At 44.7% G+C, this 27,969-nt stretch overlaps 1 protein-coding gene across 1 annotated transcript in view; it reads right to left on the bottom strand.

Annotated features, from left to right (window-relative positions):
- LOC138582122 (zinc finger protein 813-like) overlaps window positions 1–27,969 on the bottom strand; it is a 159,339-nt gene that overhangs the window by 24,976 nt on the left and 106,394 nt on the right. The window contains exons 4-5 of the mRNA XM_069653114.1: window positions 21,485–21,586; window positions 2,991–3,089 (exon numbers count right to left, since the gene is read on the bottom strand). Of these exons, the coding sequence (XP_069509215.1) occupies window positions 2,991–3,089; window positions 21,485–21,586 (201 nt within the window). The remainder of the gene's footprint in view (window positions 1–2,990; window positions 3,090–21,484; window positions 21,587–27,969) is intronic.

The raw sequence follows: 27,969 nt of genomic DNA, 5'->3' as shown, positions 1-27,969 counted from the left end.
TGGCGGGCTGCATCTTACTTCTTAATTTCTGGTGTACATTTAGGAACTTAAAAAGCATCTTCTTTTCGGTCAATTTGTCGTGTGTCCGTTTGCCAGTGCCCCCTCCTTCATTTATTGAGTGAGGCTCTACATGGCTTCCAAAAAAAAACTCAGTTTGCGCCTGATCCCCTTTTATAGCTGTGCTGGGGTCTGCGTTCCTCATCTTTGGAGTCCTTTTGTGTCAGCATTGAGATCGCCACCCCTTTTTTAGGTGTCACAGAAGACTCAAGTTCAGCATACTCAATAACGGGTTGCATAGGCTCCGACTCTTCCACCTCTAACAAGTCCTCAAATGACGTTGATGCAGCCTCAATCCATAGCCTCTGCCCCTCACCACTGTTCCTTTCTTGACATTAAGGTTTTGGACTTTCATCAATTTCAAGCTGGGTGCTTAGTTTCCTCGTGATGACATGGTAGACACTGATGGCACAGTTGCTCTTATCCACAGGAATTTAGGATCACACTTTCGAGAGAACTTGAATGTCTTGTCTATAAACCCACAACTTTAAGGCAAAAGAACTGTTGAATTAGAAAAAATAAAAGCAAACGTTTCAATATATAGGAATTTCATAATGTGCTGGATTTGTGGCTCCCAAGGTTTTCCCATGGTTGTGCTGTCACTGGTGTGGATGCCAAAATCTTGCTGGCTGTTAAAAGTCAAAACATGAAGAGAACGTCTTAATTCCTTCCACCTCCTTTCCTATGACCGGCCAACTGTTTTCTTCTGCAATCTGAACATGGTGGCTACTCACGTGACCACTATGGTATTTTCTGCCGTTTCCTAGCCACTCCCTCTGGCCTCCTTTGTTATGTGCTGATAAGGCCTGAATGTTGTCTCTCCTTTAAGTACTGTTCTTCCTTGTTCTCTTGCTTTCCACCCCAACTCACTCCAGTTAGGACTGCTTACCGGTCAAGATGGGAGAAGGGTAAACCCCATGCTGGATGCTGGTTTTCAGTTGCCCACTTGCCCATCTCAATGCCGTTTTAAGTTTTGGTTAAATAAAAATGTGTTCTGTTCCAGTCTAACTGCATATACACAGCATAAGAATCAAAAACAGATTTACTCTGCTAAAATAAGGACACACAAAAGCTTCCAACTCACAATGTTGTTCCTCATCCCGCTGACCTTCTTGACGGTTTTCCAAAATGGGCGTATCAATTCAGCAAATGCAATATTCAGCATAAAAACATCAATATGAAACAAAGTCCAAATAGTGGTATTAAGGGAAGAAAAACATTAAAATATAGCAGATTAAAAGTTTTAAACAGAAAAAGAAATACACAATGGATGTGAAAACCACAACAAAACTGCATTCAGAACAAGTTACTTGACAATTCTACCAAAGACTAACCACTACACCTGGCAACGAATTCTCTTCCTCATATTTCAAGTTGGTCATAATGCTGAGCCCCAGTTACGTATACACAACACTGGGGAGTATCTGCACACAATAAAACAACATCTGTGCAGTTTTCACCTTAACTTTCCTAAAAAGGGATTTGCAGTTTACCCCCGATGGTCTTGTAAACAGGAGACAATGGCCAAAGATTCATCAGGGGGCCACCTCTCAGCATATCACAATGCCTCATCCTTTCAATTGCTCCACACTTCCAAGTTGCCTGCCAAAGCGAGAATTTGCAATCTACATGGGAGGCACAGTGAATGTTTCACTCTGGGTTCTAGGACTGTCACTCTTCCCGAGTAATGGCTTGAGCAGGAGGTAATCAGCCAGTATCCTATTCACATGTGTTCCCATCAGCCCTTCTGGCCGTCTCCTTTCCCAAAAGCCCTGACAGTGCATCATCAAACATATTGCGCTGTTAAACGGCTTCGCCATCTCCTCTGCCACTGCCATCTTCTGTCCGGGAACCCATGCCGCAATGGCCTCTTTCCTATTCAGGCAAGGGGGTTGAACTGAAATGTTGGCTTGTCATGCATGAGAATGTGGAAGAAAGAAGGAATTAAGGGAGACAGTCACATCAAGTAACTCTTCATGAGACTGGGTTTTGTCATGACAATGTTATATGTCCTGACATACTTATTTCAGTAAAGTACACTAGATGTAGATCTCTTTCTAGCCTAGTTTCAATCATGAATCGTAGGCATTATTTCTGCAAAGCAGACAAACAAGAACTAGTTTCAGTTTGATAAAATATGTCTTTGCGAGTGCCAGAAAGAGAGAGGGGATCACCAGATAATGCGAACCGTCATTCCTCAGGAATCCACTACGATTCTGGATGGCAAGGCAAAATGAAAAGTTCCGTTTTGGTACATGCCACATAGGGAATGACTGTTCGAGTTGCAGGGAATCGAACCTTTTTGCATTTGAGGTGACTTACTCATACACAGTTTTTTGGCTGATGTTTTTGAGAAATAACCAACACAGGAATGTTCCAATATTATCGATTGTAGGATACAAAGGGTTCAAATCAAGGCAATCTTGGCAGTGTGTATGCATCGGTGCGGTCAGTCCTGCGCTTTTCTGTTTACCATAACCTGTGTCCATATTTAATAGTTATGGTTACACTTCTTTTAGACACACTGGATGTTCATCTTCTGATCAGCTGTGCCAGCCTCATTCTTGCATGTGTGACCAAGAGTGCCCTCGAATAACTTTGCACACAGTTTAAATACACACTTTCTTTCAAGACATTGAAGACATTGAAACGTAATGATTGTGCATTTGCAGAGAACACTAGCATTTCCAAAATGGTGCCAGTGGCCATATTAGCTTTGGCACAGTTGAAATGATAATCTAGACCAAGGGCTCCTTACCTACTGCAGATACCCCAAGAACAGGGGATTCTTTTCTGCCACTAGCCAACAAGGGTGACTTGAAAATGGAAAACGATTCTAAGAGGACACAGACTGGGAAAGAGGGGCCCTGCGCCTGTTACCTCTACTGATCCTAAAGAGCCAGGCAAAATACACTCACTCAAAATATACTCACCTGTGGCACTACTGAGGCTTTCCACTCTTGTACAGTCTTGATGGTCAATGCAATAGGTCTCTTCCTCATCTTTTAAGGTGAATGAATACGCCCAGTGCCCTGTTGAGTAGAGCGCAAATGTAATATTCCAACATACAAGCACACATAGGCTGTGCAAATGGAAGAATTTCTCACAAGATGACAAGTGTGACGGTAGAGACATGCACATTTACAGTACTATTAAAGGGTCTAACTAGGAGCTAACATAAGTATACAAATATAAAAATATATAAACATATAAAAAACTAAGATCTCATCCTCGGTTCACCTCTCCCAAAGGGGATTCCAGGGGTCTAGCACAATGGGGATGAGGTCTCATCACAAGTATATATTATGGAAGGATGGCGATGTCATCAAGTGGACATGCATAATAAATGAACTCAGTGTTAGCATAGGCTGAGCAGGCTCATATCATGTATACCAAAGCATGAGATAAGGTGCTAGCCTGGGCAAAGGGAGATGCCCTTGTCAGTTCACATCTATCAAAAGGCCTTACAGAGAGGTAGGGTATGCCGAGTGAAAACTTATCATCCGCCTATGCCTGTCAAGGGGTTATTTTAAAAGCTACAATCTACAAGGTAGGCTTACCAAACAGTTTTAATGATCTAGAATAGACTGAAGGAAATGTAATCCCCAGTACACACCAGTTATAGCGCACTATCTGACACTTTTATGGACTGACGGAGCTCCTTTACCAGTATACTTCTATCAGAGTGTTATAAGAAGCTAGCCTGGAGTAACCCGTCATCAAGGCATGTCTTATAAGGAGATAGCACAGACTGAGAGAAATACCCTGGCTAGTGCAGGCCTATCAAAAGGCCACAGAAACATGAACTTTGTCTGAGGGACATATCATCAACAGTGTATTTCGGTCACAATGTCTTATAATGAATTAAAGTGCCTGGGAAAGATTGTATTGCCAGTGTACTATTGAAGGGTGTTATGGATAACTAGCTCAGAGTGTGAGATGATGCCATCTCCATGCACATATATATTTTCTATTTTGCTGAATGTTTGTGACCAGTTGCGTTTCTATCAACTGGCAATGGCGTAGCCTGGATGTAAATCATACCATTACACTCCAACGGGCAAAGTGAAGTTTCTGCAATACAATTTGCCAGTGTTTATTTTAGCACTGGTCTTAGGCTGCATTGTGGCATGACTCAATGCAATGAAGCGGTGCCTGCCACCTCCCTTACTAAATGTGAATCCCACCCCACCTAGATTGGTCCCTGCTTACGCCCCACTCTGAAGATTACTTTTTTACAAAAAACTATGTTCTCACTTTGCTCTTTGGAGCAATTGACAAATAGACACTTATTGCCATTCCATGACCAATCCGGAGATCATCAATTTACTGGGCTTGAGGGAGTGGGACTTCACCTGAACTTTCCAATTCATCACTATGTCTGAAGACAGTCTGCTTGCCGGCTGCAGCAAAGCACAGTGACCAGAAAGAGAGGCTCTTGAAATAACCCTCTTGTTTTTACAAAGTAAACAACAAACTGGGTAGTGGAGAGCGAAGCCCGGTCCAAGACAAGAGTGAATGAAGGCCAGCACCCCAAAGAAGACTTTGAGGTTATGGTGAAGACAGACTTAAGAGGACACAGAAATAATTGCTTTGTTTATTTTGAGTTTACCCCGGTTTTTAGACAAAACGCCTACAGCAACAAGACAGCAATGTGAGCACAGGTCAATGATCTCTTCTCAAGATTAAAGCTCAGCTAATTATTGCACCCCAAAGCAGCTGGACCAAAGATCGAGGTTATCACCTGCCCCTGCATCCAAACTGACTTATCCACTGGTTTGTGAGCACTTGGATCATCACAATTCTCCTTGACCAGATTTGAAATGGGAAATTTGCAGTAACCAACAGGATTTCATAGCATTTGGGATGTTATAGAATTTGGAAGGTTTCATCAAGTGTTGCTGCTTTCCTGCATGAACCCTCACTCCAGTAAGACTTTTCTTCAACAGCTCAAATATCCACTGACCTTTTTCCCAGGAAGCAGCTAACTCAGAGGTCTATCAACTCTCTACAAGTGCTCTCAACTATTTTGATAACATCTAGTTTTAGTTCATCTACAACTGTGCATGTTCCGTCTAATGCTGTGTTGTATCGTGATGTAAAAAGTCTTTACAATTTTCATTTCTGTATGGTCCCCATCTCCAGTTGAATTTAGTATTTTGCCAGTCATTCAATCTGCCACAGGTGGATCACCACACCATTTACATAGGATGCCCACATTCTCCACAACTACATATGATATACAACCTAAATAAATTAATGAACAACCATACCTAAATCCATGTTACCTAAAAGTCCCAACTGAGGTAAAACTCTAGGGGATCAGTATGAGTATTACTACATGTGGCAATTCAATGACCTCGAAACCATTAAAGAGTTACATACCAACCAAACGATTAATCGGACAAAGGCAGATTTGTAGGAATACTGAATGTGGCGCTTCTGAAAATCTGAATGTGCTATTTTTAAGACTGTATTTGATCCATTTCTAGCCTCATTTTGAAAATAGTGTGAAGGGAAAAAGGATTCGAAACCCAATGTAAATACATGTAAGAGGGACTTGCCACCATCTTGAATTGATGGATGCTAAAGCAAAGAAAAGAGAGACAAAAGTTCTCACTGCATGTTTATATATTCTGTTACGTTAGCACAGTTAAAATGTAGACAGCAACACTCCTTGAACCTGGGAAGGCGCATAACAGAGCATGCTTCCCCGCTATACTAGTTGCAAGGATGGGTGTTAGACAGAAACCTGTGCAGTTCCCTCTGGGACCACTGCAAAAGATTTAAGACTACAGGTGTTTGGCAGTAAACCCACTTGGTAGCAGTCTGTACCACACAGATTTACTTGGTAGCTGTGGCTGAGCAGTCAGACTTCCCTCAAGAAGAGTTAGCCAGTATACAGAGTATTCACAATAGGTTAGAAGAGCACAGTAGAGCAAGTAAACACTGATCAGAGCTTGGTGTAAAGGAGATATAATTATATATTTAAAACCACATCTAGAAAAACACACAGGCACCAATAGTAAGCAATTCAAAAACACGGTCACTAAAAGATATACACTCCCTTAGAGGAATTTTAGACAAGTCTTAAGTAAAGCCCCACTTATTTTGAGACAGCGGTGAGCGCTTAACGTAGACGGCACTATAATAATTCGTTTTAAAAGGGAGAGAAAAGCAGAGTATAAATTGAAACAGATCACAACACTTTCATAAGAACAAAACAAGAGAGGGAGGCAAGTAAAACCATGAAGTTAGAGTTCAGAAGGCCGGATCCACTTTAAGAGGATCAGAACGAAATGTGTCCAAGGTCACACGGTTGAGGTGCACAAGAGTCTTGCAAATGTTCAAAAAAGAGTTGGACCAAAAGAAAGGGACCCGTTAGAAGGTCAAGGCGGCCAACCAGGTCCAGAAGGTTAAGGGATTATTATTACCTTGTAGCAATCTTTAGAAAGGGAGGCCTGGCGGACACAGTACCTTAAAGTGGTGAGAAGACTCCAGCGGGGGCAGTTGTTCCTGGCAGCGGATGCAAGTCGGTGCTTCGTCCGGGGAAAGAGAGGATCTCGTCGGGGAGGAAGACAGGAGTCCGTTGCACTGCCCGGGAAGAAACCAGCCGCAGAGTTCTCAGGTAAAAGGAGCGGTCTTTTTATTCGCGGTGCAGTGGTAAGTGGCTATCCGGTTGCCGGGGTGCTTGGCACAGGCAATTCAACCACAAGACGGCCTGGGATGCGAAGAGAAGAAGGTAAACTGGTTGTGCCCACCAGTCAGGGGAAGAAGCCTCTCCAGTCGGGAGATCTTCTCTGTCGTCGGGAAGTGGTGAGTCGGTTCCGCAGGGCTCCACCGGTGGTGTCGTCGTGGTAGGTTGGCTCAGCTTCTCCCTCGTCGTATTCTCAGGTCCTGTGGTGACTTCTCAAGTTCCAGTCCCAAAAGCCCTGCTTTTATGCAGAACACCCCCATTCACTCAGCCTAGCCGGCCGGCTCACCACTTGGGCCAATCACACAAGAGTGCGACTTGAGTTACCAAGGTAACTCAGTCCAGGGTGCCTAAACCCCCTCCAACACCCCCTGTGGTACCCAGATAGAGTGGCACCACTTTTGGAGGCTTCTGTGGAGAAGCCCGCCAAAAAGTGGAACAAAGGGCTCGACTTGGGTTGGAGTCACAGAAGAGAACACAAACGCCATTTTAGAATTGAGTCCTGGCAAAAAATACCAACCAGCGAATTAATATTAATTAAATAAACCGGCGGTATGTTCGAGGCTATGAGAATTAAATAATTAAAGTTGGTAGCCTCAAACAATGGGAAAATCCCATAGGGATATATTCGCGGTCAAATATAAAAAGTAGTATCCACTGCCACCAGCCAAAACTCGATCAGGGGGGACGGAGACGTGCCCCCTCGACTAACAGACCCCGGGGCAATCGAATTGCCCCGACCAGTACGTCCACAATATGATGGTTTGTACCGGTTTCTGTTACTAATTTGGGACTAGTAAAGCCAATGGTGACTTTACATGCCCTGGGAGACATTAGTCAGTCCCACGGTATGGAGTCTATGGTGGGGTGTCACTATGACACCCCAGTGTCACCGCACGGAGGGTGCTGTGTAACACATAGTAAAAACACATGAGGCCCTATGGAGTAAAGGACCCCATAGCCCATAAAACACATAAACAGTCAAAGGAACACCATAAATCATGTCCAAGAGTGGGAGAAAAAGAGTCTCACTCTTGGCAGGAGAAAAAAACAAACTCCAGAAATCCAGCAAAGCTGCTGGGGGACTCACTAGGTTAGGAAATTCAGCCTAAAGAGAGAATTTTCCCTAACAATGGGCTATTAAGTCATTGATCTAATTCCATTGACAGTTGTCTTCTTATCTAGCCATCAACTGGGTATTTGGCATTGAGTACTAGGCTCTGAATGGAACACAACGCAGCTTGTTATGAATGATGAGTTTCACTTTGATGAGATCATAGTTACGCCCACTGTCCTCGTGCTGAAACCAATATGGCTCTGATATAAAAGCTTGTTGAATACGCAAGGGGGGGGGGGGTTCACTCTTTGCTGTTCCAGGCTTTTCTGTCTGTTTTGCGTTTCTCACCTACAGCACTGCAGAAACCCATCTCTGCATCTAATTTACACATCAATAAAAATTGATTATGTACAGACAGTAGCTACTCAGCTACTCAAGCACTAATGTACAATATTTCACAATCCAGGGAAGGATCACATTGCAATGATGCCGAGAAGGTGAGCATGAGCTATTTGAGGATGTGCCGCTGGGCGTTATAGCTATACGTTAGCTATTGACAGTCATGTAAGCAGAACACGACATACCGTAAAGTAGTTATGAAGACGAGAGGTTATATGGAACATATGCGAAATAAGAAGGCTGTAGATATGGTAGCAACTGCAGTGTCTCTGTGATCCATTTGAGGATGTGCAACACCAAGAAAAGTATCATGGGAAATGTAGTTCAGGTTGGTTAAGTAAAGAGGTGGAGCCTTTTTCACTGAAGTACTGGTTAAAGGTATCCAATTAGTCAGTGAGTTTACTGATTATTACTGTGTTCAACATAGGTATAAGAAATTAAGATGCTGCGGTAGAACGCTCAGTAGTGACAACATTGTTGTTTGAAAACAGTACAAAGAACTCCTAAGAACCAGATCTGGGGGCGCCGTACTGTCACAGAGTTGGAGCATCCTAAAGAGTGAGTATGCAATGCACAAAAGTCTGTAATATTAGTGACCCTGTACACAGGGTGACTGAGGCACATTTAAGGTGCCAATGAGTGGACTATGATAGAGTTAAAAGTAGTCTATGAAATAGAGGTATTACGACCCTCTTTATGTGTCATTTTCTAGGACACTTCCACTGATGAAACAAGACTGGGAGCACTGAGAAGAACCAGGAAGTTGTTGTTGTTCATGTTAAAAATAAATTGTAGCTCAACTACTGTGGATTAAAGGTGTATTTTATATAGGATAGTGTGGTGTTTACACAGGGCCTCAGAATTTCCAAGAAATCGATTTTATTGAGATGAATGGAATGAAACATGTTGGGTGATTGTAGAGTGTGGGTATAGATGCAATTAGAGTGATTGAGAACTATAGTGAGTAGTTGTGATTGAGTTGCACACAATAAGTTTTAATGCAGGTATATGTAATGATGGCTTTGCGGTGATAACCACCTTGTGTCACAATCCTACTCACCTGCCACCCAGCACCGCTACATGCGCCTCTGCCTTTATTTCCTTGTTTTACCGCAGCAGTTTTGGACTAATCTAATTGCGTGTTCCATTCCGGCTTTTGGGTTAAACCAACAGATGCATTCTGGGACATATACGCTGTCCAAAAGGCAGAGGGCTGGAGGAGGTATACTAAATACATTTGTTTGCAGCAAGCTACTAAGAGCTGCAGAGGGCCTGATTGCATTCACCTGTTCCAAGCTACTGCAGGCTAGGCTGCAGAGAGCTGGAGAGCACTTGATTAGAAACCACTGCTGCTACTGCTGCAGGCTACTGAAGCCAGGGCTGGGCTTAATTGAACATAGCTGCCAGAGTCTGCAATCAGCTTGACCCTGCTGGCCTGCTGGCTGGGAAGGCCTTTATAAGCTCACTTTGAACAGAAGCAGTTGTCAGTCAACTGCTTCCACTGGGAGTTCGTGCTGGTGCTCCTGTTACCAGTTGTTGATCTTTCCTGGAAATCCTCTTTTGGCCTTTGATTCCTGTTGCTGTTGATGCTTGCAGCTCCCTCTCCAGTCTGCTCTAACCTTCTGCCCTGCTCCTTTGGGCTCCCACCTGACGGCTATGCCACACTCCACTGCCTTCCGCCCTGCTCCTCTGGGCTTCCACCTGGTGGCTCTGCCACACTCCGCTGCCTTCCGCCCTGCTCCTCTGGTCTCCCACCCGGAGGCTCTGCCACACTCTGCTTCCTTCCACCCTGCTCCTCTGGTCTCCCACCTGTACCTTCTGCCCTGCTCCTCTGGGCTCCCACCTGACGGCTCTGCCACACTCTGCTGCTTTCTGCCCTGCTCCTCTGGGCTCTGCCGCACTCTGCTGTCTTCCGCCCTGCTCCTTTGGGCTTCCCTGCCTGGCAGCCTTGCACCACTCCTCTGCCTTCTGCCCTATTCCTCTGGACTCCTTGCCTTGCAACCTGCCTGTTCTAACTTCTGATATCCTATCCTGTCCTGTACCTGGTTATTTCTTTCAATGCTGCTTTCTACATGTATACATCCTGGTCCACTGTGGTGCCTCCAATTGAATCCGTTTTACAGTGTGACCCTGGGTTGGTCTCTGTTCAGATCAGATAAGGGAAGACTTCTGTTGCCTTCACTTAGTCCGTTGAAGTCGTACCTGCCTCAGTATATGGTCTTTCAGTTTTACCCTTGCACTGAGTACAACAGTTTCCTCGGCACGCCTAAGTCATGACGTTGCTTTATGACTGTTTTTAAGAGTAATCTGCTGGTACCTATCCCAAGGGCTTTCCTTAATCTCTGGAGACCCCTTATCATATTCCAGTACACCCTTATTTCTGATCAATCCGTGTTGCCCAATGTACTTGCTTGTCTTTGCTATTTCTCTGTCTCTTTGTTTACAACCCTCTCCTGCCCCTGCAGTTCCTGTGAATTTCTGTTTCAACTAACAGCTTGGTATGTACCTTTAATTTGTTTTATGCTAGCATTGTCTCCGGAATTTCCCTTAATCTGTTTGCATACAGTGAGAGATAGCCTCTGTCCTGTGCTCTCCGCCTAGACTTGTGACACCTTGTTGTGATTTGTATTGTGATGAATCAAGAATTGTTTTGAAAATCATGTATAAAATTAATAAAATATGATGGTATTTTTGTATACATAACGTCTTTATATTTGTTTCAAAAAGACGAGTGGCTTCCAGTGGAGGGGAGTGTGAGTGACTGCACTGGTAAAGAGACTAGTGAGGCAATGACATTCAACCACTTGAACTCGTTTGGTTTAGAGTTTGTGTTTTGGGGATAGTTTGCATGGTTGTAAATTTACCCAGACTCTCCTTTTGTCGTGAAGAGAGTGAGATATTTACCACTAGGCGTTATAATTAGGGCGTTGTGACTGGAACACTTTCTTTCTTCTGCAGGTTTTCTGGTATATATAGATCACTCTTCTCTTTCTCTTGGCGACTGGGAAGCGAATGGGACAAGGTCTTTGGGAAACTTTCTGTTCTCTGCCTGTCTCAACATCAAAAAATAGCGAGTAAAATACTCACACTTCAAAATCTTATCTGGAGCCCTCGGTCTGACAGAATCCTAGAGATAATGCACCTGTGATCCTCCACAAAGTGAAGTTTCCATTCTGGGATACACTATGGGATGCGTTCATTAAAGGTAGACTTGGATACATTTGAAATTGACACAGAATGTTACGCTGAATTCTCCACTCCACTAGAAATGGACGCTGAAAATATGATCAAGTCGAAGCTACTTGCAGGGACCTACTGTGGTGAGCAATATTAACGAAAAGAATGAAGGGACTCAAACGGAGCATTCATTAAAAACAAACACCCAACGGATCCCATTCCTTCACCTTAGCCTTTCAGCAGTCAGGCATGAAGGAGCAGGCTGCAGAAGTTCGGGTGGAGGACCCCTCTCTTCTCTCCCCCTGAGTGGAGGTCTGTCCTCTGCGGCAGATGCCAGGGAGGACAGATGGCCATGTCCAGCAACTCCAGGTATTACGTTCTCCGGACCCAGCCTAGAGCGATCAATATCATTGTGGATCCAAACAGGTGAAGTCTCCGAAGAACCAGCAGAATAAAAGGGATCGGCAGGAACGCATAGAGCAGATTACAGACCCACTTGACTGCTGAGGCATCTACCAGAACTTCCTGACGAGGGAACTCCCTGGGGCAGAACCACTTTAATTTCCTGTTAACACTGGAAGCAAAAAGATCCACTGGAAAGGTAACCCAATGGACAACATCTCTTCTAGAATGTCTTGGCAGAGCTCCCACACCTGGGAAGTCAAAGATTGTCTGCTCAGTGCATATGCCAGCCCGATTTTCTTACTACTCAGGTGGGCTGCAGTCGGACACGCTCTTCTCCAGAGCCCAGAACCATAATCCCATACCTTTGCGGCACAAAAGCAAGGAACCTGCACCACCCGCTTGTTGAGGTAATTCAAGCCTACAGTGTTGTCCGTCAGGACCAACATTGTCTTTCCCTTCGCGGAGGGAAGGAAAGCAACCAGGGCCAGCCTGATCACTCCCAGCCCCAGCTGATTAATGTGTTCCTGACACTCTCATGGGGACCACACTCAGCTCACAGTAAGGTATTGGAGGTGAGGTCCCCAGCCTTTCAGGCACACATCCATGACTAGAATCAGTTGTGGCTAAAATTGACAAAACAGAAGGTTGTCCTTCACGGACCACAAATGTAAGTCTCTGGACAATCTCTGATACTGCAGAAGGTCTAATGGTCGTCCCTGAAACTGCAACCACTGTGAGCTCAGAAGTCACCTCAGTGACCTCATGGGCAGTCGGGTCTCTGGCACCACAAGGATGCAGGAGGTCATAAGACCCAGCAAGTCAAGAAAGGCTGAAGCTGGAACTTTTGTCTGTGGCTGGAAATCTTGAACCATCTTTTAGATATTTGTCACTCTGTCCTGGGGTGGGAATCCCCAGCCCGGGCGAGTGTCCAAGACCGCTCCTATAAATCGGAGGGTCTAGGACCGCAAATCCTTACACTTCATCAAGCTCAGAGAGAAGCCCAAGCTGTGCAACAGGCTGCATGTACGGTATAGGTGTGCCGAAGCTAGTACCGGGGAGTGGGCTCAGACAAGTCAGTCATCCAGATAGGGAAAACCATGAATGCCTTCCCTTCTGAGGTGAGCCACCACCATTGCTAGCGAACAAAGACCCAAACGTAGGACCTTGAACTGGTAGTGACAGTTCCCTACTTGGAATCTCAGGTACTTACTGTGCTTTTGGTGCATGGCTACATGGAAGTAAGCATCCTTGGCATCCGGGGTGACTTGGTATTTAGTTGTTTACGTACATGGCCTGGAAGATATGGGCTAGAGTGACCATTGTGAACTTGTCATTACCCAAGCAAAGTTTAGAAGCTGCAGTTTCATAATGGGTCATGCGGTCCTTCTTCTGCAACAATAAATAGGTTCCGAGCAGTGTAACAGTTCTATGGCCACTTTTGCCAGAAGTGGTTAGATCTCCTCTGGTGGAGAGGCAAGGGTTGGTGGCCTAGGGGATTGTCTAGAGGGTCAAGGGCAAAAGGGAGACAGTACACTTGACCTGTAAGGTTCAGGCATCGAAAGTGGGATCTTTCCATTCCTCCCCAAACAGGGATATTCTCTCTCCCACTGGGGACTGATGGCGGAAGTCCACTTTAGAGAGACTTCATTGCAGGGGTTGCGGAGGGCCCAGCTGAGGTGAAGTGCCTCTTCTGGGCACACATCAGCCACTACCCCTGTAGGGACAAGACTGCCTTTGCTTGCCTGATGGGACTTGGCTTCCACCTCTTTGGGCATAGGTGGCAAAGGGGTGAAAACCCCTCACGCTTCCCTAAGGGCTTACAGGACGCTGTTGCTGGACCACCATCCCCAACAACGACTTAATGGTAGCTAGCCTTAGAAGCTTGGTATAAATGTAAAGACTCATCAGCCTTGGTGCTGAATAAGTTCATGCCATCGAAGGGCATAGCCAAAGGTTTCTCTTGGATGTCAGTAGCAAACCCGGATGTCCTGAGCCAAGAAAATCTGTGCAAGACCATGCTTGTGGGCTTTATTCTTTCTACGCAGTCTGCAGTATCAAGACCAGACTGCAGCATCTGACGGGAGGCTTCCTGCTGTCCCTGATAAGGGCCTCATAGCCTTCACACATCTCAGCTTCATGGATAAACTCTGAAACCTCCGCCATGACCTACCACAGGCCAAAGGAGAACTTGCTCAGAACAAGTCTCGAAGAGCCGAAAAATATTCCCTCCCCATGCGTCCAATCTCTTGCTTTCCCGGTCAGGGGGCAAGTGTTTTTTACGTTGGATGTAGCAGCCACGAACTCCAAACCTTGCAGTGAAGCATAGGCAGAAAGGAACATGTTGTCTGGGGGGGCCAGCCTGTGCATTTTCTGCAGGTTGTGGTCCATTCGGAGAACTGAAGTCGGTTTTGCCCACAGTTCTAAAACTGGCCCTTCAACTGCCTGATTGAAAAGCAATAGGGTGCCCTTCATTGGACCCTCTCCCAGGGTGTGTGACGAATCAAAGGTATTCATCCCATCTCCCCAATGGAGAGCTTCCCCATTTGAGGCTAAGGAGGTGAGCCCACTCTGCAAGACCCTCCCTAGGGGTCTGGGCAAGTGGGACCGGACTGGGAGAGACTCCCCTTTAGGGGACAAGGACTCCCTAAGCCACACAACCTAGTAGCATACATCGGACGAATTGCTACAACGACTACTGTACCATATACTTGTTTGGCTGATGGTACTGCTGGAACCTACCAGCATGAAGAAGGAAATGAGAATATCTCTATGAGAGAACATGCATACCTAAATGGGACAAGTGGGGGAAGCTGGAGAGGCAGACAGTATCCTATGCCTGAGAAGTCACCTGACACAAGCACACCTGAAGAAGGCAGCCCAGAGAACAGTCAGCGAGCCCGCGACTTTCAAAGAGTGGCTGAACCCTAGACTGTAATGCTAGAGGCCCAGCACATCCGACAATGGAAGAAACGTTGTACCTCAGGAAAGCAGAGTCCTGCTGCAGGTGGTGGCGAGACATGTCTCTACCAAGGTGAGCAGGTGGCCCAACCAAACATGCGGAGACCATCTGAGAAGGGCAAACGTGACCAGCTTCCAAGTGGTAAAGCCGTAGATGGCGTAAGGAAAGCTGAGAACGGGAAAACAATAAGCACCCATATATTATTTCTTCAGCTTCAGGGTAAAAAGGGTGTTGTGTGATTCCGGGTAATTGTCTGTAATGATCCACCTTAATCCTAACCAGTTCTGGACACTTATGCACCCTACTTCATTGTAGTCAGTATGAAGAATGAGTGAGACATTGGGAACATGGCAGAAGGACAGCTGAGGACGAGGGCGTGACAAAGAGAAGGAAGGAGAAACCGTGTACCTCAGAAAAGCACCCAAGCAAATGCAAATGCCCACGACATTCCCCAACCTACAGATAGATGAACAGGAGAAGCGTTGGTCGCCGGGGCAACGGGACGAGAGAAGAAGAACTCGTCCCAGTGCTCACAAGGAGTTACTGAATGCAAACCTATATAAAGCTGAGAAGGAGAGGATTGAATAACCCTGACTGGGAAGACTATGAAGGGTCCAAACCAGAACCTAAATAATAAATGGAAAATACTATATGAGCAACAAGCTGCAAAGACAGGAAACTGTGACAAAGGGCCTCATTACAACCCAGGCGGTAAGGGGTTAACGGCGCCATAAAAGGTGTTGGCGCCGTTAAACCCTTACCGCCTAATTACGAGGTCCCTTTGTGGGTCCCGACCTTAACGGCTGGTTACCAGCCGTTAAGGAAGGAACCCGCAAAGGGACTTTCGAGGTAATTACGGTACCACAATTTGCGGTACCATAATTACCACCTTCCCCATTCCCATTGAGCCCTATGGGGGCAAAAATGGGAATGGGGAAGGGCCAATGGTGAATGGGGAATTACCGCCGTGCCAACCTTGGAATGGAGTTGGTAAAATACCGGCGACAACCATGGCGCTACTAGCGCCATGGTTACCGCCTGGGTCGTAATGAGGCCCAATGTCTCGTAATAGAGAAGGACAGACACACTCGAGCCATCATTCTCTCACGTCTGGACTATTGTAATGCATTATTGTTGGGGGCCAGCAAAAAATGCCTGTAAAAGCTTAAAATTCTTCACAATGATTCTGTTCCATTATCAAGGGCATCCCTAGACATGAGCATATATCATCTGGCAAGCAATCTTTACATTGCACCCCCCCCATTGCTGATCAAATTAATTTCAAGACTGCATCCATAGTGCATAAATGCCTCTATGGTAAGGCACCTGCCTACCTGAAGTCCTGTATTGCTTTATACAAACCCGGACGTATTTTACTTTCCACCAATCTGGGACTTATTAACACCCACAAATCCAAAAGAGCTAAGAGTCTAAGAAGGACCCTCCATACATTGGCATATGGACCTCCCTGCCATTGGCCCTACGTTTGGAAAAAAAATGCAAAAGCCTTTTGAGGATCTCTGAAAAACATTCTTTTCAGATAATGACTGTTACTTTTCGTCTGGGGTTATTTCTGTTTCCAATGAATGAATTTCTATTGAGTCCTGTTTTATATCTTCGTCTTCTTGTGTTCATGTGCGCCCAGATGCCTGCGGGTCTCCGGCACGTTACAAATAAACAAACACATGAATAAATAAATAAAATCAAAACACTTCCACAATTCATCTGTATCCAGAGGACTGTCAGGCTGATTCCACATTAGGTCAACAACAATATTTTGTCCGGATGATTCCACAACAGTTCACAAAATGATTTTAGTGGATTTGCCATTTCTTCTTCTACAACAGTTCACAAAGTGTTTTTAGTGGACTTGCCACTTTCTTCTTAACTTCTTCTACAACAATCTTTAACCACACCACAGCACTTAAATTACTTCTTCATGGTCCACTAACCTACCAGGATTACCACCACACAAGGCCCTGTGCTGGTATACTCTCCCATCAGGACAAAAAGCTCCTAACACTACCACAGGCACTTCTGTGGTAAAGTTTACTTCAAATACTTTAGTAACATCTTCGACTTCCAACAACATCAAGATTTATTACTTCTTTGGGTAGACATGATACACATTGGTGCTATTTATACCACCCTTGTGATTGCCACAAGCAATGCAGGTTATGCTCCTCTCCTCCTGAATACTTCCTATCAGGAGGGCTTCTCTCCTGCCACTCTTGTTTTCCCACTTTAATACCAAACAACTGCTGACAATGGCTCTCCAGCACACTTGCTCTTATTTGGCTTTGACAATGCTTGTTGTGGTATTTACAAACTATTGCCTCTTCCTCAATTTGGAAATAAAGGTTATAATTAGTCTGTTTCAATCTTGCCCTCCCTTGGCTTTGGCAATGTGGGTTATTGTTAGCCTGTTTTAGTATTGCCCTCTCTTGGTTTTGGCAATGGTGGTTATTATCAGTTTGTCTTAGTATTCCCCTTTCTTGGCTTTGGCAATAAGGGTTATTGTTAATTGGCTTTAATATTGCCCCTTCTTGGTTTTGGCAGTAACGTTGGCCTTAAGGGTAACAATCATAACCCTTCCTTTCTTTCTTGTCTGCTCAAAAGGTTCTTATCATGCCACTTGAACCTCTTAACTTCAGTTCGGTATTCAAAGGAAGCACTAGTGGCCAGCAGGCGATTATGGATCATACCGTGGCTTACCTATTATTGGTAAACCCACTGGTTGCTCAGTTTCAGTGTCTTCTGCTTCCTGTGCCTCCTGCACAGCAAACTCCTCTGGTTCAGTTCCCACAACCCCCACCAACTGGGAAAGGAGTGTTCATTGCTCCCGGAGCACTCTGGTGCTTGCCTACCCCACTTCATTAGGGGGAAAGCTTCTCACTTCAATGCTTCCCGCCGCAGCAATCTCTGCATACAAGGCCATAAGGTTTAGGGACCATCTCAGGACTGACATCCACTCTCCAGATAGCGTTAGCTCCAGCGTCTCTACCTCCCTTCTTCTCCTGCTGCCACTGCACCATGGAGTCACACCAATCACTAAACCTTCTGCTTCTCCTGCTACTAGTAATGGCCTGCACCTGAGGGGGTCCTATATATTCAAACATCCCGCTCAGGTATGGGTCATTGGAACCACTAGACTGCAAGTTGCAGTCTTGTGCCTGCGAGTCTCTCTTCCTCATCCCAGTACTGTGGGAATTGAAGTCCAATTGTTCAAATTACCTTTTTTGTTCTGAATCTGGTCTTCAACACTACTCACTTTGCACTTTTAGAAAGCATTTTAAAAGGACTGAAGGGTTGGTTCAAATTTAAAAGAGAGTTAGCTTCATCAGAATTTAAGATATTAATCTTCTGATATCCACATCTATCATTCTCATGTTGATTACAAGAGTTTTCACTACTATAAATGTGTGCAACTTTATGAAGTTAAGTCTTAATCTTGATAAATGATTGATTCAGATTCAAGAGAGACTCAGATTCATAAGAAGCCAAAGTATTAATTTTCTGGTTCCTATGTTGATTATGACAGTTTTCACAACCAATAAGATGGATAGCCATTGGAAGGGAAACCTCACTCCCACAACAAGCCATTACATTTTCTGGTATCACTGAAATCTCCCCCTCTGTGGAAGATAAATACTGCGTCCCTCCCAACAGAGTCCGCCAATTCCCTTGGGGGCGTTCTCCCAGGTGATCCTCCCGGCTAATACAACACCCAGGGTTAGAATCAGGTAGTGACTGCCTTCCACAGGCCACCTGGGAAGAAACCTTATGTAGGGTTTTTGTGAGGACTCAGCAGGATTCATCACACAGGGGAGAACAAGATTTGGAAGGAGGATTTTGCTTTCTTTGGGACTTCCTGGCAACAGACAAGCACCTTTAGTTCCTTTAAATAGGTAGGGAAATCATTTAGAATAGGGAAAGCTAGGCTGTTCTCGTATCATTTAAATAAAAGTAATTTGGAAATGTCCTCAAAGGGTCCAATTCCTTCTTCCGACCCATGACAGATGTCATTTAGTTCGTACTGCACCTTTAGATGTGAAGGAGCCGGTAACCCTAGAGTGTCGCCCACCTTTGCCATTAGGCACTGGAAAGTGACTTGAGGTTTGCCCGGGGTGGCAGAAGGTAGCATGGCAATCTCAGGAGAAGTTTTCCTGCCACTTGCGGCCGACTTGCAGCAGGAAAAGGTCCACCAAGTCCTCATATTGCCCATAAAACTCCTATGGAAAATCTCTGACTTCCCTATGGTGGAGGGGTGCCAACCCGAAAGGGAAGGGGTCCCCTCTTCATCAAACATGTTGTCGAAATGAGATATGTATGCTCTCCTCGGGAGAGGGAGAAATGTTGTCATAACTCCAGTGCTGCCAGTGTCGATCGGCACCATGAGAATGGGATCGGAGGTCAGAGGTCCGGAGACGGAATGTGTGCCCTTGGACGTGACCTTGTTGCACTTGCTTGTGGATTCCCTGCAAGCTCGTCCAAGCGCAGTGGGATTCATTAGCTTGGCAGAAGCTGTGCTGTCAGGCCAGAGCCAAGGGCGTGGCCGGCGGTGTCAGGGACAAAGCCAAAAGACCCTTAGTGAAGATGTCTACCATCTTCATCTTGAATACCTCCCATTCCTGAGGGGTAGAGGACTGGGAGTTGGAAAAGGTACCTGCAAGGTATCTTCCTCTGGGGCATCCTTGGAGTGGTGGCTCCTCTTCTTAGAAGTTGAAGAAGAGCGATGCCTCCGAGAACCGCCAGAGGACTGCTACCTCTTGCATTGTTTCTTCTTTTTTTCTTGTCCTTTCAGACTGCGGACCTTGCCTCTGTGCTGGTGTCCACGCACAGCGACCTTGAACAGGTCAGTTTATCACCTCTCTCCTTGTGGAGGAAGGTAACAAGTTTAGTCTTTCATTTTAAGCGCCTTTGGGTGCATCAATAGGTACGACACCGAGACACTAAAGGCAAATGCGGTATAGATCCGAAACAGACATTTGATGCCCGCAATCCACACTGGGTTTGTAACCTGAGCACTTAGTCGGATTTGGCATTGCATAAAATAACAAAGAACAGAATAAAAGAAAACAAAACAAAATCAAATACATTTTAAGGGCGGTGTTCCTAAAAAGCAAGCAGAGTGTGTGGAAAAAAGGAACTGAGATACAGTGCCTCTATATATGCTGGCCATAATGGTGTGTCCGGCATGGATCGCTTAGAGGCATTGAGCGTAGCCAACGCAGAGCCTGCTAGGTCTTGTGGTGGTGGAAAACTGTGCAAAGAGCAGCTGCGCTGGGAGACAGATATCAAAGATGAGGAATCTGTGGGAGAAAGGAGTTAATTAGAAAGGGCTTATTACATATAGCACATCCTGACCTGAGAAGTCATGAAGCAGGCCAAGGGATAACATGACCAACGGACAGGACGAAAAACACATGGAATGGCCATTTTAAGTACCTTGTACTCACAATGGCATTGTGCAGTAAATCATAAAAAAGTGCAGGTTGTAAAAATGATAAACACGGTAGAAACATTTCTGCTGCCACCTGCCCCTCTTGAACACATCAACAAATGTTACAAAAAGTGTTACAAAGGAAAAAGAAAAGGGCTATAAAGCACCCCTGCAGAACTTTACTGTTAGATGATTTGTGCTACAGTATAACAACAACGGAATCTGACAAAGGGAACAGGATCCCCCTGAACTGGTAGCCTTATGGGCTGACCAGTTCCCCGAAAAAAGATGAGCTAAGCAAGGAAGGTAAAGTAAAAGACTTGACCTACCTCCAAAAGTCAGTACAATGGTTCAAGCCGCAGCAAAAAGGTGTGGTGGGAGGGGGGTGGGTTTGATTGACGTCAATGGAGGGAAAGCTGCAAAAAGAGAATCTTTCTTAACAGTATGTACCTATGGGATTTATAAAACAGGAATCTAGTTGGGAAGCAGCAGAGCACAGTGCATAGGGGATGCACATAAGGGGTTACCAGTAAAGATGCAGTGCAGCAGAGGAGCAGCAATGGGTACTGGGAGAAGAGAGGTTGAGCTACAGAGGGGAAGAATTAGGAGTGAATGGACCTGTCAAGAGGTAGGGGTTGCCTCCTGAATTATTGTCCTTCTTTGGTGGTGTGAAATGTTCTCCAACATTTTGTTTGTTGACTTTGTTCATTTGTCTCACAAGTATGTGTTGTTTTTGGTTGTCCTTTTTAGTTAGGTTATTTATTAATGGCTATGGAACACTGATTCATTTAGTAAGAGGCGGTGCTCAGACCATGACAGTTGCATGTATGTGATTTGTTTGAGATCTATCTCACACAAGTACATGCATTCCCTGTGCAAAGGTGTCATGTGAGCCACGCAGACGATACACGAGGGCTGTTTATACATAATTAGCAAAGGTGTGGGAATCAATCTACTGAAGCAAACACGGCCAAACAATCTCTTCTGTGGGTAGGTTTCCACCTAGGAGGGTCTACAACCATGTTTTAGCTCACTGTACCTTTCATAGCATAGAGAAATATCCATTTGCATAGCAGTCTGTTTAATACACCATTTTACAGAAAGGAGTTTATGACTCGTTGCAAAAGTATTTCACTTGTATAAAAATATTGCTCAATGCACTATATTGGAAAAGCTTCCAGAGTAAAAGTCTCTAGAGAGCTGCCAGAGTAAAAGTCTCTGGAGAACTTCAGAGTAAAAGTCCACAGTGATAAATGTCAGCAAAGAATCAACTCCTGAGCTTTCATAGATTACCTGAGTTGAAGTCCCTGATGTTCACACCTGGAGTATCAATGGAAACTGAAGCTGGAGTTTCTTCTTTCGTCAAACACATGTCAGTACCTGCATAAGCGATACCTGCAAACAAGGTGAAAGGTGTTTCAGAATGCTAGCAACTGACTTTTAGACTATTTCAAATGCAATCATTGCATAAAAAGCAACGCCTGCCTATGCCTCGAAATGCTTTGAAATCACTGGCTTGTCTAACACCTCTATTGTAATTGTCAACTGATGTCATATTTTTAGGATCTATGTTAATACATTTTTTTCTTAGCCGCAATGTCAGACAATTCAGCAATTTTAAACTTCTCTGTGATGGGATGGTGCTCGTTTTCTCTAACACACAAGTTAACAACATTTTGGGATTAGGTTATTAATTTATTATAGGCCCGAATCACAAAAACCTTCACGTAATAGATGCACACAGGTTCCCCCCTCCTCCAGGTGTGCAATCGTGTAAAGCATGAGATTGAAGAAAGAGTTTCTGGGCATTTTAAAGGCATCCCCAATTCACAAATGTGACATGGTTTAAAATGTGCAGAAACAAAAAGCAATCCCCTGCACCTGCGTCGACTCGGGGTCAAGGGGTTCAATGAAAGATGGTCGCTGCCCCTCTGATGCATTCCACATATATCCCACTAGTATTTCTAAAAGAGGGATGGCATTGATGCAAATCTTCAGGCCTAGTAAGATCGTTTTTTGTCCTCCCTCTGTTTCCCCCTCCTTGTCTAGTTGCGCCTTGAAACACTTGTGTACAGGCGCGGTATAAATGCCATATCATACTCTTTCTCGTCACAGTTTTTTAAACAAAGAACTCCAATTCAGGAAGAGCAGAGTGTATCTTCTCCCCTGCTCTACGTGGGAAGGGATATCAGTACTGTTATGTGAATGATCAGAATAAGGGTAATAAACACATATTCAAGGAATACCAAAGCATTCCTCTTCCGCACCACCCAACTTTTTTAAGCGGCATACCACATACAGCAGGATCGACTTGAATGCACAAGAACCAGCACAATACAGTACTTGCACACCAGTGATTACCACATTTTAAGGACTGCATGTGTAACAACTTATCAACTTGTAACCAGTATTTGTTAGTGAAGAGGGGGAGGTTGGGTGATGTACCACAACAGAACAATCTTGAATATATTGGAAACACTTGACAAGACAGTGTGTAAAGAAAGGCTTTGTTGTTACAAATCCATCTATTCATGGACATAAAAAATGCCTTCTGCCCCTTGGAGGAGATGCCAAAAGTTACAAAAAAAGCCTGGGTCTTTAGGAAGGGAGCTGTCTGGGCTCAATACTCAGGGAGAGCTCTTCTCACATCTAGGGAGTGACCTCTGGGGGACCTGGATTTCTTGCTGGTGACAGATCAGGAACAAGCTATGCAAAAGCATACTCTGAGGGGTCAGGAATGAAAGCCAGACACAACGTTGTCATGTTTTTGAATGACAATGGATTGGGAAAATGCCTCTCTGACCCTATTCTAAAGAGAAGTTTCCCTACCTAAAAACCAAAAATGAAAGGATCTGTCTGTGTCAGGATGTCAGAAACTGAAAAGATGCCTGTGATGCTGGAAATGTCTTATGGAGGGACCAGGCCTCCTAGACCTTGTTGTATGTGTACTCATCAAAGACAAGCGGCAAGTTTTTGGTTTCAAAGCTTTTTCATTTAATTAGTGAGTAGTTAGAGTGAAGGTCATTCTTGCCCTGTGATAACACGTGTTTCGGCCCAAGTGCCTTTTTCAAATCTGGGCATTATTGAATCTCTCTTTCAAATATTCATCATTGAACATATGAGTGTGACAGAGATAAAGGGTTGGTGAAGGGGAGGAATTTGAGGATTTCAGAGAAAAAAAAAATTGAAACAAAAAATAAAAATTACAAAGTAAACAGTAATTGAAAAACAATAAGAGACTAGACATAGTCAAGGATACAGAGTGGCTAGGAAAAGCAAGGAAAACAGCATACACATGTTTCTTTTTTTATATATAACGCATTTTAAATGTATCAACATTGTTCATATATATTTACTCTCAATTCAACAGTTTACCGATGCATAACGTATTTTATTACAATGGAATATTGTCTTACCATCCTTGCAGTGTCTTGGCGTGTGGTCTGTCTTGTAATAATGTGAAAACTCCCTTGGTAACAAAACGTACCATTGGCTTAATATAGCTTCCCTCGATCTAACCACAACCTTTTCCAGAATGTTTAAGTATTGTTCCCCATAAAGACTAAAACTGGCCTAATTCTAAGGTCTTGTTACCCGTTGTAGAGAAAACCCAATACGCATCTTTAATGACATGACCAAAAACATTTAGCTGCCATTGTTACACCTGTGATGTGTCATACTTGGCTATTTCACACTTACTGTACACACGCAGTGTTTTGCTTGCTGTCTTACTATACCTATTGGTACGAGAAACAGTAGCTTGTGTGAGGTTATTCACATCAGGCCCCAAAAGCTCCTCACTTATGTGGTAAGCCGATCGCTTACCTTTCACATCTGTTTCATCATCGTCCTTGTGCGTGGGCTCTAGTGCTTCATCCGAGTAGCCGACGCCATCACAGTAATGTTTGCGAACGTTACCATGGATACGCAAGGGCGCGCACCATCTTCAGTTTCCATTGTACCTATATCCACCATGTTTTGGGATCATATTCGTGGTCCTCTATGGGAAAAAGTAGTGTGCGCCCAACTGTACTATGTTTAATGCGTTTCAAATATATGTGTTGGTGTACCATATTTAGTGCATATATACGCTGATCACATGCCGTATCAAGCCCCATGTAATGTGCTTAGCTTACTGATTAATTTATTTAATTTACTTAGCTTTCTGGTTACTTTGGTTAGGTTGCCGCCCCAGGCTGGGTTATAAGGAATAAGTGTAAAAGGTTAGTTACGGGGCTGTTTTAAACACATTTTATGGCCCTTATAATGGCTTGGCTTCCGGATTAATTTGGTTATGTTGCCGTCGTAGGCTGGGTTGACACGAGTATGTGTAAAATGATTTGTTATAGTGCCTGCTTTAGACGCATAAAGTTTGCTATTTACAAGTACTTCTTGGTGATACCATCCAATGTAGGTTCTAACTGAAATAAAGGCCCAGTAAAAATCATATTAATGTCAAGGGGTACACCCTATCATCCTTGGCATTACCTAGCTTCTACATTCTTGTCTATATGCTTTAAGCATTTATCTTTAGTTGCCCCATTACCCAACTGTTCATGTATTGGGCCCTTGTGAAAAGCACATTATTGTCCCAATTTTTTGATTATTCTAGAAATGAGACCATTTCATTATCTGTATTAAGGTCAATTTCTGTTGCCTTAAACCTGCATATTAATCTTGCTTCAGCCTGTCTGAGCATCCTCTCTCTATTCCCTCCTCTCTTGCCAAGCTTCACCTTCTGTAAACCTATATATCTTATGTCTTTCTTGTTGTCCAGTTGATGTTCAGTCTGCCAGTGCTGAGCTATAGGGAATCTCAGGTCCTGGCTACCTATAATTCCCATGTGCTCCCTTATTCTTATCCTCAACAATCTGTAGATGTTTTTGCATTTGCAGATAATGCCATAAACAGCATATTTTGTTCGAGAGTTTATAGTACCCACGATTTTGGTTTTTATTCCATTATCATCTATAAAAGTGTTTGAACTCTCGTATGCATATTTGCACATCGTACAGGTCCCACATTTCCTAAAACCCTCTTTAGTGTGCTGTAGCAATGTCCTGGGCAGTATCTGAAGTTCATCGGGTAGTAGTGATGGCCTTGTCATACCACTTCTCTGCCGCTGAGGTCTAGCCCGGACCACTGGCAGTGCAGCTCTTCAGGTTTTCCTTTTGGTGAACAGCATCCATGGCATACCCTTTATGAGAGTTTTGGGGCATTTGTGTGTTTCCCACAGAGCAGAATATGGGCTAGTGGCATCTACATACTGACTTGGCAGTGGTTCTGAGTCTCCTCCATTTCTGGGACACCCAGCCCCTGCCATAGGAAACAATGGATTCCTGATAGAAGGCAAGATGGCGGCTGTGGCTTCTTGGTTTCTATTGCCTTTTACCTTGTTTCCCAAAGTCCTGGGAAGCCCTGAATCTTTCCCTTCCTCCTGTCTGGCTGTTGGTTGGAAATACCATATATGGCTCTGGGGATGCCTCCTATCAGACTGATTGGAGCCTTCCCAGCATCTGTGTGTTGTGGGTACATCCTAGGGGTGGGACCGGTGTGAATGGTGTCTGAATTGAACCCACATTCTGTGTTATGGGTGTCTGGGTGTGGTGTGTCTGACAAAATGCCTGAGACATCCCTGATTGAAACTGGAGTGAATGCAGTGTAGTGTGCTGAAAGGCTGGGTACTTACCCCAATCCACATTCTTTGTTATGGTTGTCTGTGTGGAGTGAATGGCATGGATGACTGAGTCGGATTGGCTGCCTGCCTGCATGAATGCCCTTCTGTTCTGGGTTGACTGAGCTTGGCTCAGCATGAGTGAATAGGGACCAAACGTGTAACAGAGGACCTCTCACTCACCAACTTGTTCAGAAGCTGAAGTCGAAGCTGATCCTTGAAGCTCAGCTGGAGGAGATGTCTACTGCTGCATTTTCTTCGTGTAATCGAAAAGCTGCAGTGTTCTTCCAAGGAGCGATCCAGAGAGGACCTACAAAAGAGACCTCTCTCCGAGCTACGAGGGATCATCGTGCAACCTGCTACTCTTCATCCGAAGTACCCCGGAAGTTAGTCCTGTGTGCATGCGTTACGGAGAAGGGGTCTTCATGAGTCCAGAAGAGGAGTGCTCGGACATCTGGAGTCGAAGTCCAGTAGTGTCACCCAGGGTCTGCAGGAGCATTCGTGACCGCTGGAAGCGCATTGTTGTCTACCACCCAGAGGAGGGGGTACACTTGCAGAGTGCTGCTGGACACCCAGAGCTGCGAAAGTTCCAAACTGCCTAAGAATACTTCAAGGGACATCCTCGCCATCATCACGGACCACTTTTTCCCACCAGAGAAGGTCCAGGGTTACTGAGTGTTGAGGAAGGTCCGCTGGTGCGTTTGCCGCTAGTAGAATCCAATGAAGATGTCCTGAGGGTCCGGATTTAGTGAGGGTCCATGGTCCTCTCCAGTGGTTAGTCTAGGTCACCAGAAGCCGTCCAGAGGTCCATGATACAGTTACAGTACCAAAGAACCGAAAGGTGGAAAACCGCAATATTACGAAACCTGACACCAAAAGTGACCTATGCATCCTTTGTCGCCAGAAGTCATCGAAGGGTCCCAGGGGTCTTACTCTCATCTGCCAAGCCTTTAACAAGCCCAGAGCAAGTTTCATCTTCCCAGGTCTTATACAGTCAGAGAAATCATCGCCCAGCGGAGAGCGCCATGAAGAGCCAAACTACTGCACTTCAGAAAGACTTTGGTTTCATTTTTCTTCTTGGACTCAGCATCTCAGTGGCTCCTTCTTCGAAGGGGGTCCATCCTCGAAGGGAATCATCGAGTGAAACCGAGAAGCTATGCCACTTTGCCTGCCAAGGCACCAAAGGTACTGTGACGAGGAAGAGCATCTTCTAGCACCAGGAGTCGGCCAGGAGTCCCAGATTCGTCTTGGATCCTGTTCTCCTGTGGCCTCTCAGGTACTTAGGTGGTGGTAGAACCTTTAAAATGAAAGTAGAGGATTATTGAATATTTTTGGACTGGGCTGTAAAAGACAAGATAAGTTACTCCCTAACTTTTCCATTATAGGTTGCCCAGGTGGGCGGATCCCACACAATTGTGTAACGAGTATAAAGAAAGCATTCTGCCACTGTTTGTAACTAACCTGCATGTCTTCCCTAATCTATGCTGTTATACCTCACTTGCAAATTCATATGCTTATTCAAAGCTGTCTACAGTTAGTGCATTTATTACTGAATTTCAGTATTGTGTGGGGTTAAGCATGATAATTTAGCTGCAGAATTTACTGTGGCAGAATTATGCGCAGCAGAAATTTTCGGAAAACGAAATTTTGGATGCCCTTATCTCTCTATCCACCACTCCTATACCCCTTAAAATGTATCCCCAACCTACCTGCACTTACTTGTCTTTCGGCTGCCCGTGGCAGGCTTCTCCCTGTGACATAAGTTTGATCTCCAAATTATGGGTGCGAACTGACACCACAGGGTCCCTTTTTTTTACTGTGCCGAATTCAGCATTTTTTACCCTTCGGTTTTTTGTCGAAATGTTTGGGTATTTCCTTGTGTGGTAACACATAGAGTGTAAATATTTGCCATTCTTTGAATATAATTGCCTCAGTACAAAGTGTTATTACTTATATGTATATATATCAAGGAATTTTATATAAAGAAGTTGTGTTATCACCTAACATAGTGTGCAGACATTCCTTCGTAGGGATTGGGGACTCACTGTACTTAAACACCAGCTTGCCTCACCTCCTGAAAGCTTAAGCCTTGATTGCTCGTCCA

The sequence above is a fragment of the Ambystoma mexicanum genome, chromosome 3q (assembly GCF_040938575.1).
Source record: "Ambystoma mexicanum isolate Mex_15411 chromosome 3q, UKY_AmexF1_1, whole genome shotgun sequence".
NCBI lineage: Eukaryota > Metazoa > Chordata > Amphibia > Caudata > Ambystomatidae > Ambystoma > Ambystoma mexicanum.
The sequence above is the reverse complement of the archived record's forward strand: the minus strand, read 5'-3'. Positions and strand labels throughout refer to the sequence as shown.